We start from the raw sequence: 18,208 nt of genomic DNA, 5'->3' as shown, positions 1-18,208 counted from the left end.
ATAAATAAAAATAAATCCCGACGAAAAGTCATGATTTCAAAGTGAGTTATATAATAACGATTATACACAAGAATGTTAATTGATCAATGTTGGAATAGGGGAACTAATGTTTTTTAGGCGATGGGAACTCTTAATCTTGTTTATTTCAAATCAAGAAGAAATTTTTACTGAAGAGTTCCAAGTGAGATTTCTTCAAAACAAATACATGTTCTTGCTTCTGAAAATCGATTATTACTGAGTGAGGTAATGTGTCTTCATCTAGTAAGATGTTATTCTCTAGAAGTTTTTCCTTTCCTTATCACGTTTTATTCTTTACAGGTGGCTTCTTCTGACTAAGTTAAGTTTTTGTTGCTGTTACTTTATTTCGGAATTTTGTTTTCTGATTTTCAAACCAAAATTTCAATAAACCTTCATGTAACAGATATGCTCTTTACAGAGAGACCGAGTCTGCTTTTTTTTTTTAAATTGTCATTAGCACAATAGTTATATTCAAAGATAAATACTGTCATGACATGACCGAAATTATCTCTATTTTACAATTTTATCGCCCTTTTGTTCTCATGTTGAATTTCTATTTGCATACAAAGGAAACATTTTTATTACCTGACAAGTTGTAGAAGTAATTCAAACTATGAAACATTTATATCTCCATGATTTATAATGATATATATGATACATGTATATAGTGAGAACAGACTCACACGCAGATGTCATACATATATATGGGAAACTTTATTTACTTCCTAGTATGAAACTTATGACCGATGACCAAAGCCTTTCCTGTAATTTTGAAGTATTGCACATGATCTGGGTCTTCGATATATACCCGAAAAATACCTAAGTCATCTTATGTTCACATGTGTTACTATTTTTCATGATTCAAACGTGAAGGCTCCTGAATATGAAACCAAAGATGTATCTCTTTCCATTGCTTTTATTAGAGCTTGTCTAACTTGGTTTCAGTAAAAGGACTCTTCAAAATAGGAAAAATCAGCATTTAAAATCAGGAGCATAAGTATGGTCATGTAAAGTAAGCAGAACAGTAATAGTGCTTAAATAAGCAAACATGCCAATTTGGGTCAATGCTTCTTTTAAGGCAATTTTTTCCAGCCCCATAATGGGTTATTTTCTTTCTCTGTTGAAATATAATTTAAATATATATTCGTACAGATTTATTGCCAAGTATTTAGATTCCAACTGCTTAATGATTGCTAATTAGATTTTAGTGTTTGTCAATATGAACATCCAGTATAGTTCTAGTGGAATTTGTGAAATCAATTCAGCAGAGAACCAGAAAAAGGACGCGCATGTAGCATTAATAAGCAATTAAATAACCTTTAAAGGATTAAAGAAAATTATTATGTGTTAGAGCAAGATAAAGTCCATAAACTGTAACTAACTAAAACTTAATAAACCTATACCAATTCAACTCACAATATTCAATCTAATTTTTAACGCCAGATTCTTTATTGTGAATTACATTTACATTGTTCCATATACAGTGTATATAAACTTACTGCAAAATCGAATCTTGATATTGGTTATAAATACAACTAGTCAACGTTTTGAAAGTTATTAAGGATCAAATTAACCCGGGTTAACTTAGTTAACTATTTTTAAATGTAGTGAAGCTCATACTGCAATAGTGTTGTCACTATTACTTTAAAGGACAGATGATACAAACAGAAATTAGATGCCTGGATTGGTAAATAATTTTAGACCTATTTTAGTTGTAAATAATGCAAATGATAAATTTCTAAACTGTAAAGTAATTGTAAACTTTCTATGAAGTTCAAATTTCTGCCTTTTAGAACCATTCTTATTAATCTATACAACTTTTTGTCACTTTAAATACCATTATTGTGAATAAAAAATTAAAAACTACGCGGTTAAATTTATTCATTTTACTTATGTAAACATGACTTAAGTTGTTATTTTCAAGATTTTTGATAAAATTTTCTTTGTATCATTTGGCCTTAAGCCGTTACTAAAACCATTTTATAATGAAATATGGAGATAACGAAAAGTATTCAAGCTCATAGTCCATTTAAACAATACAAATCGGGAGCAGAGCAAACAAGGACCTCCAAAAACATCAGAGGTGGGATCAGGTGTCACGAAGGAGTAAGCATCCCCTTTCGACCGGTTACACTCGTCGTGTGCTCCTTATCATGATCGGGTAAACGAAAAAATCCGTAGAAATTACAGTGTGTAAAAAATGGCATAACAATTAGTATGAAAAACGTCAGTCAGTATTTGGCCCAGTTGTAGATTGTATTTGCTGATAAGGCCATTGTTTCGACCATAGAACTTGCAAAATGATGACTTCAAACGAGACTGTTGATATCCTTGTGTCATCAACTTGTAGCTTAATAGCTTGCCTCGGTTTGAAAAAATGATCGTACGTAGAGCGTGCTCTTGCGTATCGAATCAACTGGCAGACATAAATTTCATATGCAGGTGAAAAGGGTATATAAGGGTATATTGCTACATAAGAAAGGGAAGCTGACGATAGAAAAGTTACCCGCCATAACATTCTAGACCTAAAATCCATCATATATATTTTGTGGATTAAATTAAAGTAGTGTGAATAAACTGTGAATTAACCCACATCAACTTGTTCAAGTTATTATTCTGTGGAAACTTTATATGCAATTCTACATTTTGTAAGGGTTTTGTATTCCTTTTTACCTAAAAACTTTATCATATCCATTCTTGGCACATATTGTATATGCTGCTCTCTAATCAACACGTGCAGTTGAATATATTTTTAGATACGATAAGTCCACAAGTACACACAGCAGCGAACAATCATAGTTTTTTGAAATCTAAGATTACTAAAAGCCCTAAATTGACAGAAATTTGAGACTTGCACTTCTGGTCCCTGCTTTTTAAAGCAGATTTTCTTTCGAAGAAACTTGGTACTATACAAATTATCAATAGATAAAGCTTTTCTTTGTGTGAAATTTTAGCATGCACCCTGAAAAGCAATTGCATAGAATTTGAAAGAAACTCAAGGATCATTTGAATTCCTGAAGCAATCAATTTGAAATAACAAGTGGAAATTGCAATATTGATTCTTCTGTGTTTTTCAAGTTGTAAATGATAAGAGTTTTTCCAAAATTGATTGCGGTCCATGAGGAAAGCCAAAACTATGGATACTTTTCTTATTTTTATCTCGTATCTATTTTAAGAAAGACTGAATATCTCACAATTTATTATGCTCGTTCCCAATAATGCATCAGGTGCTTATAGAAGTACATTGCGCAAACTATAGGTGGAGCTTGAACTATGTCTTTTTAATTATATACGATGGGTGGAGCTTCAACTATGTTTTTATTTTATTTTATATTGATGAAATATACATGTTGTATAAATTCCTTACGTAATTACTACTGGTGTCTCAAATAACGTACAGTACAAATAATTTGGAAACTAAAGCTGTTGATATTCTTTCTTTCCCTCCACAGATGAATGATAGTGTACTCGCCTCACTATTTCTACTTCCTACCTTCTTTCTATCCGTTGATCTCATTGGTCCAGGTAAGTTTCTTTACGTTTAAATTTAATGTATTGCACTTCATTATAAGTCTGTTCCAGCATTGTACATGTAAACCCTCACACTATCAATGCAAGTAATCCATCAAAATTATCATGAGCCTTAGAGTTTGTAGAATAAATGTTTGATATATTCAAAGTTTCCTTGCATAATAAAAATTTTAATTTTCAATAAATGATTATTTTAAACAATCTGTAACTATTGGACTTGATTGTTTTTTTTTTTCGTACTCCTAGTCTTCAAGAAATATAAATACGTCAAGACTTTAAATTTTGACTTCATCTTAGATCTTACAATGTCATAATGTTTTAGACAGACCTCAATCCAAGTAAAATTTATACATCAATAGACATGTCTTCTCTAAATAGACTCAAAATTACTGTACTTTAAGACTTTTTTTGCTATGAAAAGAAAATTAACCAATCTTATTAAACCACCAGTTTGTTTGTGTACAGAGCCATTGAAACATGTCTAGTTTTTCCTTTCTACATGGTCATTCTATAGATCTGTTCTTCCTACAGAAATCCAGTTTATTGCGTGAATAACTCTGTCAACACTTTTCTCCGCCTCATTTGAACATTAAATGGGTTTGGGTCTTCTCTAAGCCTTAGTACCCTCTTCAGGGAATACACGTTATCACAACACTGTCGGAATACAGGGATATATTTACACTACATTTAGCCCGCGTTATTGATCTGAAGTCTGGGGAATAGGTCGTCTGCAAAGTCATTTTCCGCCGTCAGAAGCACTCATATTATCCGCTGGTCATTTGTTTTTCTCGTTAATTTCAGATTTCTTTATAAATGGTGTCAAAGCAATTTTGTATAACCTTGTGTTGTTTCATCGGAACTTCCAAGAGTTTATAAAATCCAATAACTAAGCTTCATTTTATGGTCTTTAGAGTAACCACAGGTTTCTTTTTATGAGGGAAGAATATGATATAATTGTGTATGATTTAATTGATTTAATGGCTTTGCCAGCAATATTATTATATATGTTTAACAATAGGAGATAAAGCAATATTTACTTCATGTTATTTCTAATCTTCGAATAGCGTAGAGTTCAATCTTCAGTTCATTAGACAACCTGTTTGATATTAATGAAAGTATTTCAAAATAAAGAAGATTCTTCTTACTACAATCCAATCAAATATCTTTTAAAAAGAAAAACATAATTTGAATATAAGAAATACTTACACAAAATATACTGTCGAATGATAAAATGTATAAATATGGAAACCTTCTTTAGCAGTATGGAAACGTTGAAGAAATTGACGAATGACTTACAATCGTCAAAGTTTACACTTGTCAATTTTCTCGCTTTTTATAATGAAAAATATAAATTGAAAAAATATATATATACACAAAACGTAGGAGGGACGGACTGAAGCCAAATTTCTATAGTCCAAGCTGTCAAAACAGGAGAATGGTTTTGTATAACTCTTTCTTGCATCAAAATCTACTTCGGATATCATACAGTTTATATGCTATATAAAACAAACGAATAATTCCTTTTACAGATAAATATGTGCATGAATATACGAATGATTATACATTTTTTCGATGATTAAGTTTAAAAAATAATCAAAGGACTCTTTTGGTAAAATCAGTCAAGTTTTTAGGCGAGAGCTAAACATTTATGATTTATATGATTACACGTTTGTTATTCTAAAAGAAATTATAACTTCACATTCTTTTAACAGACATAAAATGAGATAGTAGTATATCAGGGGACCTAAAGATAAATATAAACTAAAAAGAAGTGTCTGAAATACAAACGTATTATATGTAACATACAATATGTTAGGCGTATGAAAATGTCGAGTTCTGATATGTTATTGGATAACATACATGTATATTTGCAAAGAGAATCATTCAAATAATATTTCGATTATATAAATAACGAATAAAAAGACATGGAAAGAAAGAAAAAATAGGGACTTAAAAAATCTTCAAACAATACAAAATGATATTTTTATAAAACAAAAACTATGCTGAATGCTTTAATATCTTTTTCACAAGAATTATATGTTTTACAAGCATGTTATTCACTTTGAATAATATTGTATCTATAGAAAAAAATGTCTATGCATACTGACAGATCGACCCACTTAAACGAAGAGGAACAACTCTAACTGTGATAGCTGTGTATGTTATGTGTTAAAGTCGTTGATACACAGTTCAAACGTTGTGTTCACTCGATTGTTGATTAACAATGCAAAATAAGAAGGAATAATTAAATTCATTGCATTAATTGTTGCATCTTTTCTGCGTCATTTGCTTCCATTTTCACCAGAGGCTGAGACAGGTTGTCTCTCATTTGATGAGCGTGCAAAAAAGAAAGGTAACTCTAATGAAAAGCTTTTTCTCGTGTATAAAATGGTAATTATAACTTAATTTCTATTTTTTCACAAATTATAACACTTTTATCGAAGATGCTAAATACAGATATTGCCATTAATATTGAATTAATAATAGGGCAGACAAGAATAGTAAATGAAGTCTTTTGTTCATCATGTTATTTAAATGTTACATACGACTCTATTTTCGAAGCAGTTAGGCTTTTGAGGAGGTAGAATAAAACTATTAGCATTCAATCATTTTTTATTAATAGTACATATAACCGTAACAGAATCTAAAGCCGCATACTTACAATAATATTGATGTATTTTATGTCTCTTTTTTATTCATCACATTCACACAGGTTTGTATTCAAAGTCAAAGAAAAATATATTAACAAGAGAAAATAAAATTATCTTAATATAGTTATCTAAGTATGAGAATGTCTCTAATAAATATCTTCTTTTGTAATTATTCTTATAATCTTCTAGATAATTTGCTTCATTGCGACATGTTAAACTTGAAATGGATTTTGTTTCTTTTCAGGTTGTGAGTGTGTGGTGTACCAAAGTACAGGGCAGCCCGGGTCTCGGACCTTCCACTCCCCTAACTATACCAGTTCCCAGTTCTATCCCCGGGGAATCATATGTATCTTGTTCTCTTTCATTGGAGACGTAAATGAAACAGTAGAGATAACGTTTATTGACTTCAACCTTCATCCAAAAGTTAATAATAGGTAACATCATATTTGTGGATTTCAAAAATTACATCTTGAATAAACTGTTCTCCAGTCTTGATCGAAAACTGGAAGGTAAAAGTATACGATAATATTTATAGACATCAATCAACATTTCCCTTTTATCAATAGATAAAAAAATGACTTATCTCAATTAAGGGTTCATATATCATTGCAATGTGCTAATTCTTAAATTATATCTAAAGTTTATTTTAATTTTAAGGAGTTGGCATGTGTTCCTTTACATAATCATTCATAAGTATTCCCTTAATAGCACAATGTTTAAGTTAAAAAAATTCTCTGTTTCTGATTGTTTTTCTATTTACTTCTTACATTTACTTTTAACATTCATTTTAAACTTAAAACAGTCCCAGGAATCGTGCCAGACTGATAGTATTTCTATTTATGGTTTACCTTAGAATCATAATATAGTACTTTATAAATATTAAGCTAAGATATATAGTTACACGGAATATTGACAAAAAGTAGGTTGTTTACTTGATAGAATCGAGTGAAATGTAAATTTACATATATATTTTCTCTTACGTTTTGTTCCAAAAATTAGTATACTGAGATATTTGTATCTAAAATTCGATACATATATAGCAGCTAGGCAAGCTGTGCGTTCAACAGAGATAGATATCACCTAAAGGTGATAGGTCAGATAGATACCACCTATCTGCTAGGTTATCCCTACGATCTTGAACAAACCCTTGTCATTTGCAAAAATCTATAGGCTTGAATTTGAATAATGTAAAAGATGAAGATAACGATCGGGGATCAAGATCGTAAACTATAAATATTACAAATCGAGAACAGGGCAAAAAATTGTACCTTTTGAAAAACTGGGATCGGGCCTAACAGCCCTGTATTGATCAGGTAAATTTATTATTAAAGTTAATTTAAAAAAAATTGGCTCCAAAACTTGAAACAGTGAAAACATAATATTATTACACACATATTTTGATATTTTATATAAGTCAAAATACTTTTAAGAACCTATTTTCCTTTTTGAAGAATGTAAGTTTAAATTACTGATATTAATCTTTTTTTATTATTTTTATTCAGCTCATCTAAATTATGTTTATGCAGGTGCCCAGATTTTCTAAAACTCTACTTAGACGAACGAGCGGAAGTGAACGAACAAAGTATACCAGAATACGACTTATGTGGAAACATGTCTGACCTTCCCCAGAAAACATTTTATTCTAAGGGTAGAAGCCTACATATGGAATTCCACACTGCACGAGACGGAACTCTAAATAATACTTATAGAGGATTCACTGGAAAGTTCTCATTTGTAGACTCAAGTAAGATTTATGGATTTTACATAAAATTACGGAATTATCAAAATCCTATTTGAAATATACTTTGTACAAAGTTAATAAATTATTCAGCAAATACATGTAATATTATATAAAACAACTGAGTTTACCATTATTGCCAAACTATATCAGGGGCATGAACAATCGGAACAAACATTTCCTTCCTATGTCATCACAGATGTCCTTTAAAAAAAAAGAACACACACATGAAAATAGTTATATTTTTATTCATGAATTGATGCACATATCTAACAACTTATTATTACACATTATCCACAATCAAAATCAAGAGTGTGCGTAACCGTTCAGCAAAAATAATCATACAAAACATGAATGAAGAAGATTCTCATAAATGCAGTTCTTTACAATCATAAATTGATTTTTAAATCATGCATAACGTTAAAATATTGGAGCATGTCTGGCTGGCAATTTTACTGAAATATAAAATGCACTGGTAATCTATGCTTTTTCTATGCACTTGTTCTTAAAGAGCAAAAGGTAATGCATTTTTGTTTGAAGTAATTTTAACTGACACCGTGGTTATTTTTTTACCTGAAAATGCATTTTTGTGGTATTCGTATTTTTTCCAACATTACTTTGTTCAATAGCACAAATTTGCAAGGATCGAATATAAAGTATTTACAAATGGTTTGTAGAGAAGCAAATTTGCGTTTAATGGGTGTACTTTTTATCTACAGAAGCCCAAACTACAGAATGAATGGTAAAACACAACAAATTAAATGACCTTTATTTTTCCAAACTGATTTTACGTACGAGATAGAATAGTATAGGGGAAAAGATATCTTTCTGATGATATTTTGATTGACTTTTTCATATAATCCGTTTTTCTTCATTAACATGGAACAGATGAATTCCAGACAACAATGAAGCGGGTTTCGAAGGATCCCAACACATGTTCCTATAATGACCAACACAACGACAGTAGCTTTAGCAAAGGGAGGTTCTTTTCCCCTCGGTACCCACAGAACTTTCCTCCCTGGTACTCCTGTAGCTACCAGTTTATTGGACGACCAGGGGAGATTATCCAGATTGCATTTCTTGTTCTCCAGTTGTCCGGCAACGCCACAAGGTTAGTAAGTATCTCTTTATCTCTTGTCCTTTTTATGATTTTTCCATGTCAGAGTTATCCGTGATCGGAAGGTGGTAGTATCAAGCCCCGACCGAGACATTCCTAAGGAAAAGAAGCAACTGTTTCTTGGCCAAACGCTCTTCACATTGAAGTGGAACTTGTTGGTCTTTCGGATTAGACCTTAAAAACCGATGGCGTTGGGACGATAAAGATCCCTCACTGCTCAATGGTCCAGGATGCCGAGTAAACGCCTAAATTTGAAACCCTTCATACGGTGACGTCTCGTATGAATGAAATAATCTTACAAGAGACATAAAACAGCAAACAATCAATCAATCCACTTGCTAGAAATTGAGTAGTGTCGTTTTTTTTTCTTTGAAACTACAGTATATAGAAATATCAGAAGAAAGATTTACAAGTATATGCACTACGGCTAATCTTGCAAGCATCAATCATTCATAGAATATATTCTTTGAACACGATTTCGTCCAATTTAAAATCAAGAAATAACTTAATATCTTACATGTACTTGATGCTTCACTAACATACTTTGTGTCTTTTTTAAGCTGCAATAAAGATGAAGACTACATTGAGGTGTTTGATAACAGAAATAAAACAGAGAGGATAGCTTTCATCTGCGGCAGTAACAGTGTTCCTACCATTACATCACACAATAACTATTTAAGTGTGTATTTCCATTCCAAATCAAATTCCAACAAGAAAGGATTTGCAGCTACTTATGAATATAAATCTATAGATTCTATTGGTGAGTATTTTTAGTCCACCTTTTAAGGGTCGTATTGAGATAGGCCAATCAAAGGAAAATAAGATTTACGCTATCACTAGTAAACCAAAAGCTGATGAGAAGGTCACATGTACGTCGTGTTCGCCCTGCACCAAATCATTGTATTTCACGATTGTGACCTCACAATAGACTACCGATATATGGTGGCTTGAAATTCAAAGCCTTGGTGCATTTTTTTCGGTTTAAACACGAAGGTGAAATGTAAATATTTGGTTTTGTGAATGTCACTCCATTAAATCAGTTTTATTGCTCTCGAGAAATGTTTACGTTATTCATTTGTATTTTATTCCATGCATCTTTCTTGGTTCGGTATAATAAGCAATTTATAACATGGATGTTATGGAGATGTGAACAGTTCTTTATATGTCTCTTACTATTATGGGTAAATGTAAATCACCATCAAATTTCTTTGTTGAAATTCATTTGGGGTGGGTGGGTTAAATATCAAGATACATTAGTGGATTGCTGCCAGATTTGGTTGACCATAATATTTATAATTGAAATAAGTTTTTATATAATTTATTGAAACTGCTTTAAATTTACTTTTTAGCAGAAAATCAGAATAGGAGATTCGAAGAAATGATCGGTGTAATTGAAGAAAATGTTAAACAGAAAACGAACTAAACATTTCCTTAAAGAATTTTTTATTAATATTGATAAAGAAATCAGTATTCTGGGTAATACAGTAAAATACGCTTATAATGAATTAAAGCTTATAGTGAAGTGATTTTCATTCCCCGTGGCTTTAAAATATATTGTGATCTTAAAGGATGTAATGAATTACTTTCAAAACGAGGCAAAATCATCGGCCCTTGGCACTTTGTTATAAGCGTGTGTTACTCTAATTGCTTTAAATAAGCATTGGACAACAGTTTTGAACGGGCATTTCATGAATTAGGAAAGGAAAGAATTAGGGAAGGAATGAAACAACGATGTCCAAGTAATATTTTATGTAAGATCACTGACCACAAATACGAAAAGGCAATTTATTTTTTAATACAGAAAAAATCTTAACAGAAATATCTATAGAATCTTTTTTCAACTCTTTCAGCAGTGAAATCAGGTATTACAAATGTTCAATAATTCTATACAACTATTGACTAACATTTTACGCGAGCTGATGCTCTTAGTTGTTAACTCTCTAGCAATAGAATATGCAAGCACAAACACATTACTAACAAGCACTGGTATGTTTTTGTAATGATTTTTATATAAAGACTATAGTATTTGAAAAATCTTCCGTATCTTAAACTAGATGCACGTTAAGGCAGTTAACAACGTAAATTTTTCTTGTGTATTATTTATGAAACTTATAATAATAATACTTAAATCATACTTAGAATATTTTATACACCCCTACTTGAATTTGCTTGAGATAGTCAAACATTTGAAAATAAGAGTGATTTATTGCAACTGAGGTATATAATTGAAATGCTTATCAGATAAAAATACGATGAGAGCTTCCCCGTAAAAAATGTTTTGGGAGCTAAAAATCACAATGAAAGTGTATAACGAAAAAAAAAATCAGTCATGTAATGAGTAAACTGTTCTTATGTGCAAAAAAGCTAACTATACTACTAATATCAAAACGACTGGGAAAATGGTCTCTACTTATTAATTTCTACTACAATGTAAATAATTATGCACTTCTTTTTCCATAGCCAGCAAGTGAGAAATATGAAAATTCAAATTTAAAGTTTCTGTTTTTCAAACGATTCATAGGATTTTTTCTATATTAATAATTTTTAGTATAGTTCTTATATCAATAATTTATAGTACATTTTTTTTCTATATAGATAATTTATAGTATAGTCTTTTTTATATAAAATAGCAATAATTTATACTACATGTACATTTTAGAGCACAGTTACAAATTTCGTTCCTGCTGCATAAAATGACATGAGTTTCGCACCTTCATTTGTCTTGAAATTTTTTATTTAAAATAATATAAAATCCCTTATTTTCGTGGGGTTCAATATTTATTATTTTCATGGTAGGGAGAGACCCACGAATTTATGTCCTCCACGAAATTTAAAATTTCAAAAAAAAACTAACTTTCCACTTCTTCATCCACGAAATAAAACGCCCATAAAACAATATTTGCTTCTCAAACCACAAAAAAATTTACCCCGTAAAAATATTTGATTTTAGAGTATTTGAATCTTTTACATTTATTTCTCTCAGCATTCTTTTTGACGGGAAACACAAAGGCATTCTAGTCAAGATGATTGCAAGCTAGATGTTGCATGTTTTAAAGCTATCTTTTAAAGCTATCTATTCTGTGATATTTTAATATCAAACAGACGACAGGTACATGTATATCCGACTGTTATGTGTGAATGTAGGTTGGGTGAGGAAAATTAAAACAACTTCACACCAATAAGTTAATTTATTAATATAGAGTCACAAAGAATACAAAAAAAGATCTTTCTTTAATTTATGCAGATTTTGATTAAATATTATTAGAGGAAAATGTTTTGTATGAATCTACGCAGATGCTTAATAATACAAATTTATCAGAAGCGATACATAGAATTTAACGCTTTTTTACCGTAGAGTAGGATTCAGATTCCTTCTTTTTCAGAGGACAGTAATATGTTCCGAACAAGCTGTAGATTGATAGAAAATTAATTCACCCATTGACTTTTTTATTTTCAATAAAGGAAACTCTCAACATAAATACCTATAGAATCTTTTTTCAACTCTTTCTGCAGAGAAATCAGGTATTCAAATGTTCAATAATTCTATACAACTATTGACTAACATTTTACGCGAGTTGATGCTCTTGGTTGCTAACTCTCTAGCAATAGAATATGCAAGCACAATCACATTACTAACAAACACTGGCATGTTTTTGTAATGATTTTTGGATAAAGACTATTGTATTTGAAACATCTTTTGTATCTAAAACTACATGTAGATGCTCATTAAGGCAGTTTACAATATAAAATGTTCTTTTGTATTATTTATGAAACTTTAAAATAATACTTAAATCATACTTAGAACATTTTAGACACCTCTATTTGAATTTGCTTGAGATAGTCAAACATTTGAAAATAAAGTGATTATGCCACCTAAAGCATATGTATATAATTGAAATGTTTATCAGAGAGCTTCCACGTAAAAAAAGTTTGGGGAGCTAAAAATCACAATGATAGTGTATAACGAAAAGAAAATCAGTCCTGTGGTCAGTAAACTGTTCTTAAGTGCAAATAAAGCTAACAATACTACTTACACTACATGTAAAATGTCAGGAAAAATGATTTCTACTTATCAATTTCTACTACAATGTAATCATTATGTACGTACTGCTTTTTTCCATAGCGAACAAGTGAGAAATATGAAAATTCAAATTTAAAATTTCTGTTTTTCAAACTATTCATAGGATTTTTTTTCTATATCAATAATTTTTAGAAGAAAAAAAAATATCAATAATTCAAAGTACAGTCTTTTTCTATATCAATAATTTATAGTACAGTCTTTTCTATATCAATAGCAATAATTTATACTACATGTACATAGTATAGTACAGTTAAAAATTTTGTTCCTTTGACATGTAAAGACATTTTACGAGTTTTGCAACCTTCTATTTCTTGCAATATTCTTTTTAAAATAATGTGAAATCACTTATTTCATGGGTTTATTTTTTATTATTTTCATGATATAGAGAGACCCACGAATCTAAGTCCTCCGTGAAATGTAAAATTTCAAATAAATAAATAAATGAAATCCCCTAGGAAACAATATTTTTTACTAAATCAACGAAGATTTGACCCTATGAAAATATGTGATTTTACAGTTTTAGAATCTTTTAAAATTACCTTTCTGAGCAATCTTTTGAAGAGAAACACAAAGGCGTTCTAGTTAAAATGATTGCAAGCAAGATGTATGCTTTTAAGCTATCTATTCTTTGATATTTTAATAGCAAACAGACGACAGATATATCCTAGTTGTGAATGCAGATTGTGGGAGGAAATTAAAACAACATCACAACAATAAATTAATCTATTAATATAAAGCTTTAAAGAATACGAAAATCTTTCTTTAATTTATACAGATTTTGATTTAATATAATAAGAAGAAATTGTTTTGTATGAATAATGAATTTATGTAGATACGAAATTATACAAATTTATGAAATGCAATACAAAGAGGTTTTTGAACGTATCTATTTAGCAGTAAAAGACATTATCGCCTGCTTATTGTGTTTATGTCTCCCAATTTAATCGATACACAATACCGTATACTGCATGTGATCATTTGTTAAGGAAGGCTGTTGGCAAATAATTTGAGGTTACAGAGGTATCAACAATCGTGTTTAAAATTATCTTGCAAATTCTATGGTCGCAACAATTACCTTGTGTGCAAACCTATCTGAATATTGATTGACGTTTTTGTTAGGTCTTCGTTTAATTCACATATTGATTTTTTTTTTTCATCGAATCACTCATTATAATCTGATCAAGAAATAATGCTTATAGATTAAGTCTTCGACAGAAAAACAAACTCCTTGATTCGATCCCTCGTCTGGTGTTTCCGGGTGGAGGGGAGGGGTGGGGGTGTTTAATTTTCTCAAATTTTATTGGATTTAAATATTTTTATTAGTTCGAAATCTTCACATTTTCATTCTCATATGGACGATGAGAACTATAGTCTTTCTAGGAATGAAGTGAATATTTCATTACCAATTTATATAGGATTTAATAGGGCCCATAGCAGGCGTGACCGGTCCACAGGGGATGTTCATTCTACAAATGCACCTGGCCATAGCGTCATGAAACTTAGATGAGATTACTTTTTTCACTTTTCCACAATATATTCCTTTTGTTAAGTAAACCTGTGAAATTTCCACGTGTCCGTGTTTTATGTCCAGATTTGCATTGCTTGTAGGTTTTTTTTTTTTTTTTTTAGATCGATAACGGTTTGTTATCTTCACCTACTTCATAATACCTTATTGATTACACGTTTTCTGGGTATTAGAGTAGTATCTGAGAAATATGTTTTTTAATATTGTTATACCCTTATAGATATCGTTCTATATATTTTGTTACAAAAAAAGTCCAACAAAGTAAATTTTTTTTTCTTTTTTCATCGGTTTAACAATTTCATTATTGACCGGTGTGTCAGTGCAACATAAGAATTGTTAGACCGTAACGTCACTGCTACGTCACAAGTGATTAGTCGTCGTTCAACATCGGCGACACGGAAATAGCCAAAGTTTCAAGAGTTACCGCGTATGTTATTTGAAAGATGGCATCACGGGAAAAATAATGTTTTGTGATAAATAATTTCTGTGTTATAATAATTTAATGATTTTTTTTTTTTCATTTTTTGTTGTTGTCATTTTTTATTCAAAAAGCCACGATATTACTTATAAAGAAACTGTTTAATTATGTGAGTAAATCTGTTTAAAGGTTCTAATTTTAGTGTTCTATCTTAAGTGAATGGTATACCAAAAACAGTTATAGACTAGGATTCGGGCAACAAATGATTTGTTGGACCTGAATGTGTAAATGATGGCCTATGGCCTCGGGCTACATTTTCATCTTCAGGTCCAACAAATCATATATTGCCCTCATATCCAGTCAATAACTTTATATTTTGACACAGAAGCCAAGACATCAATCATCTACCAAAAATAGCTGACCTTCATGCACTGTCTAAGCCTAATAATTAATAAACAATTTACTCACTTTATTTCGGTTATCAACATTGGATATGTTTTTAAGCTTCCAGTCAAATCATTAAAAAAGAATCATTTCGGATTGCCATATTCCTGACTGAAGCACCCAGATAAGATGATCTTTATAACAGATCCAGCCACCTTTTGCCATAAAATTATTCGATATCGGAAATATGTTTCTTCAAGAGGCTTCAACATGTATTCCTAAATTTTGTACACCATATTTTCGTTATTCATACTCGAATATAAAAATCACCCATGCACTGTTCTTCTTTTTGGTTACTTTGATAGAGATCAGAATTTACATGATTTTATTAGATGCATAATCCCTGTTCATGTCCTGATTATCAATATGGAATTGTGCAGGAGAAAAGGTCAAATGGAATCATATGCACTTCTTCATTATATAAAGCTACTCTATTTATAAATGTTTGAGTAGAATACTACGTTAGTACATTTCTTTTTTAAAAAGTACTGTTTGTTACAAATTTACAAATGGATATATGTTTGCATGGTAAATTACGTTTCAGGACAAAAACTGATATTGATTTATTATTCTTCTTTAGCTTTTTAGGCAGTTCCTCTGATAATATATATACTTTAATTTGGATAGATTTATTGACGGAATGATTCCGTTTCAAAGAACGTGATTTATTCTTCAGAACCCCATGTGAATACAGTTCTTTTTACAAATTTTATTGCATTTTCTTTTGAATATTTCCGTTGCCAGAGAAACAACATCATAAATTGCGTACGATAACAGCATAGTAGAAAAACGAAAACAAATTTCATTATTATTGATTAATCCAAATAGCCCTTTCCTTCAACCATTAGAAATTATACTACCCCATAACAAAATGTATTCACAATATCTGATTCGAATTGAATACATACTCATTACATAAATCCCAGTGCACAGGACGTAGAGAGATACAAACGAAGCATTTCATTTTATTCGCTCGATCTTCCAAAAATCGATGAGTGAAGAATGTGATGTGAAGAGATCACGGCATTTGTTGTATGCGAGAATCTTGGCTTAACTGTGATCAACTTTCATCCTTTATACTGCAAGACAGACACAAATCTAATCAAATTTTTTCCCTATATTTGATTGTATAAATTTGCACGTATATGTGTGGTGTATGTTTTCCACAGATGCATGTTGATAATTTCTATTTCTTTATTTTATCTTTAATTGTCTTTACATTTCATAATTTGCCAACAATACATAAAGAAAGATATACAATATGCATGATATATAGACATTTTTTTTTTAAATAAATCAACATGACGTTTCTTGTTTTCAAATTACATATTTTAGTTTTAAATAAAACACCTATGAAATAAATATTCTTTTTTTTTCAAAATGAAATGATTAATGAAATTATTATGCAACCGAAATTGAAATTTTATTACAAAATATTAATGTTCAATGCTTGAATTAGGTTTTCATTAATTGTGTTAATATTCTTCATGAGTATTAAATAGTTTACAAAACCAAGGCCTTACTTTTGATAATTTTAAATATTTGCATATTCTTAAATATATTATCGCTTACTGTTTTCTCCATCACTATAACGATCATTAATGAAACATCAATCTTAAATGAAAAGAATTAGATGACATGTTAAGTCTAGTCTACCTTACTCAATATTATATATACTTAAAAAATCTTTGATAAATACACTGGAAGCAGAAAGCTCTCCAATTGTTTTCAATTTTGTTGTGTGTTTTCTCGTCATCGAAGCTTTTAATCTTCATTTTCCACTGTTGATAAAAAAAAAAAGAAGTACTTTTCACCAGACAATTATCAATTTTATGTGATTTTTTCTCGTGGTGAAATATGAAATTATATTTAAAGTAAATAGATGTCATCGGAGATGAACAACTGGTAATATAAAGTATATTGAGACTGTCAACTATCAATTTTACAAGTTTGTTAGTATTTAAAAACCCTACGATATTTATAAGATCAAGTAATACTTCCCCTAGAATCGTTTCATTGGCATTCAAAAAAGAAAGGACAACTTACCTTTTTGTTAGAATAAATTCAATCATCGGTTATTTTAAGTGCGTTTTTACTTATTGTTTTTCAGAGATTTATAATATAAATAAAAATTCATTATCTATATTTAAAACATATCAATTCAAACTTTTCCTGATTGATATGAGTGAAAGATTTTGAGGGGTTTTGTATAGGAGGGAGGGGGTTAAATTGAAAGGTGTTTCTTCTGCAAAGAATATTATACTGCTGTTTTAAATTTACTGGTCAGTCATGTACTTCAGTTAAACCAATTATCAAAAATAATCAACACTAAGAACTAAGGAGTGAGAATATGGCTGATGACTCGACCATATGCATCATGCATGGTTCTCAAAAATCACTAATCGTTGGTTATTTAAATTCATTTAGAAAAAAAATGTAACTGAACATTCTCTTTTTTTACTTTAAGTCCTTTTTTTATATTTTGATTATATCTTAAAATTCTAAAACAATAACACAAAAAACTTGCCTTAGCAATGCAAATCATGAAAAATTAAAAATGATCACTGTTTATTGCATACTTTGACGATTTCCTCTACATGATTATAGTGCTTTGAATGACTATTTTCCTAGAAAACATAATTTTCAATTATGCATTGCATCACTATCATAATTCAATAACGGTAA

The 18,208-nt window shown here is 30.2% G+C and overlaps 1 protein-coding gene across 2 annotated transcripts in view; it reads left to right on the top strand.

Annotated features, from left to right (window-relative positions):
* The window catches only part of LOC133201502 (suppressor of lurcher protein 1-like), a 61,146-nt gene that overhangs the window by 20,049 nt on the left and 22,889 nt on the right, over window positions 1-18,208 (top strand). For both annotated transcript variants that reach the window (XM_061337298.1, XM_061337299.1), the window contains exons 2-6: window positions 3,471-3,543; window positions 6,445-6,634; window positions 7,727-7,944; window positions 8,827-9,049; window positions 9,616-9,815. In XM_061337298.1, coding sequence (XP_061193282.1) covers window positions 3,471-3,543; window positions 6,445-6,634; window positions 7,727-7,944; window positions 8,827-9,049; window positions 9,616-9,815 — 904 coding nt within the window. The remainder of the gene's footprint in view (window positions 1-3,470; window positions 3,544-6,444; window positions 6,635-7,726; window positions 7,945-8,826; window positions 9,050-9,615; window positions 9,816-18,208) is intronic.

This window comes from Saccostrea echinata, unplaced genomic scaffold (assembly GCF_033153115.1).
Source record: "Saccostrea echinata isolate AGI-Se365-2 ecotype Australia unplaced genomic scaffold, CSIRO_AGI_Sech_v1 ptg000044l, whole genome shotgun sequence".
Taxonomy (NCBI): Eukaryota; Metazoa; Mollusca; class Bivalvia; order Ostreida; family Ostreidae; genus Saccostrea; species Saccostrea echinata.
This window is presented reverse-complemented; position numbering and strand designations above follow the sequence as displayed.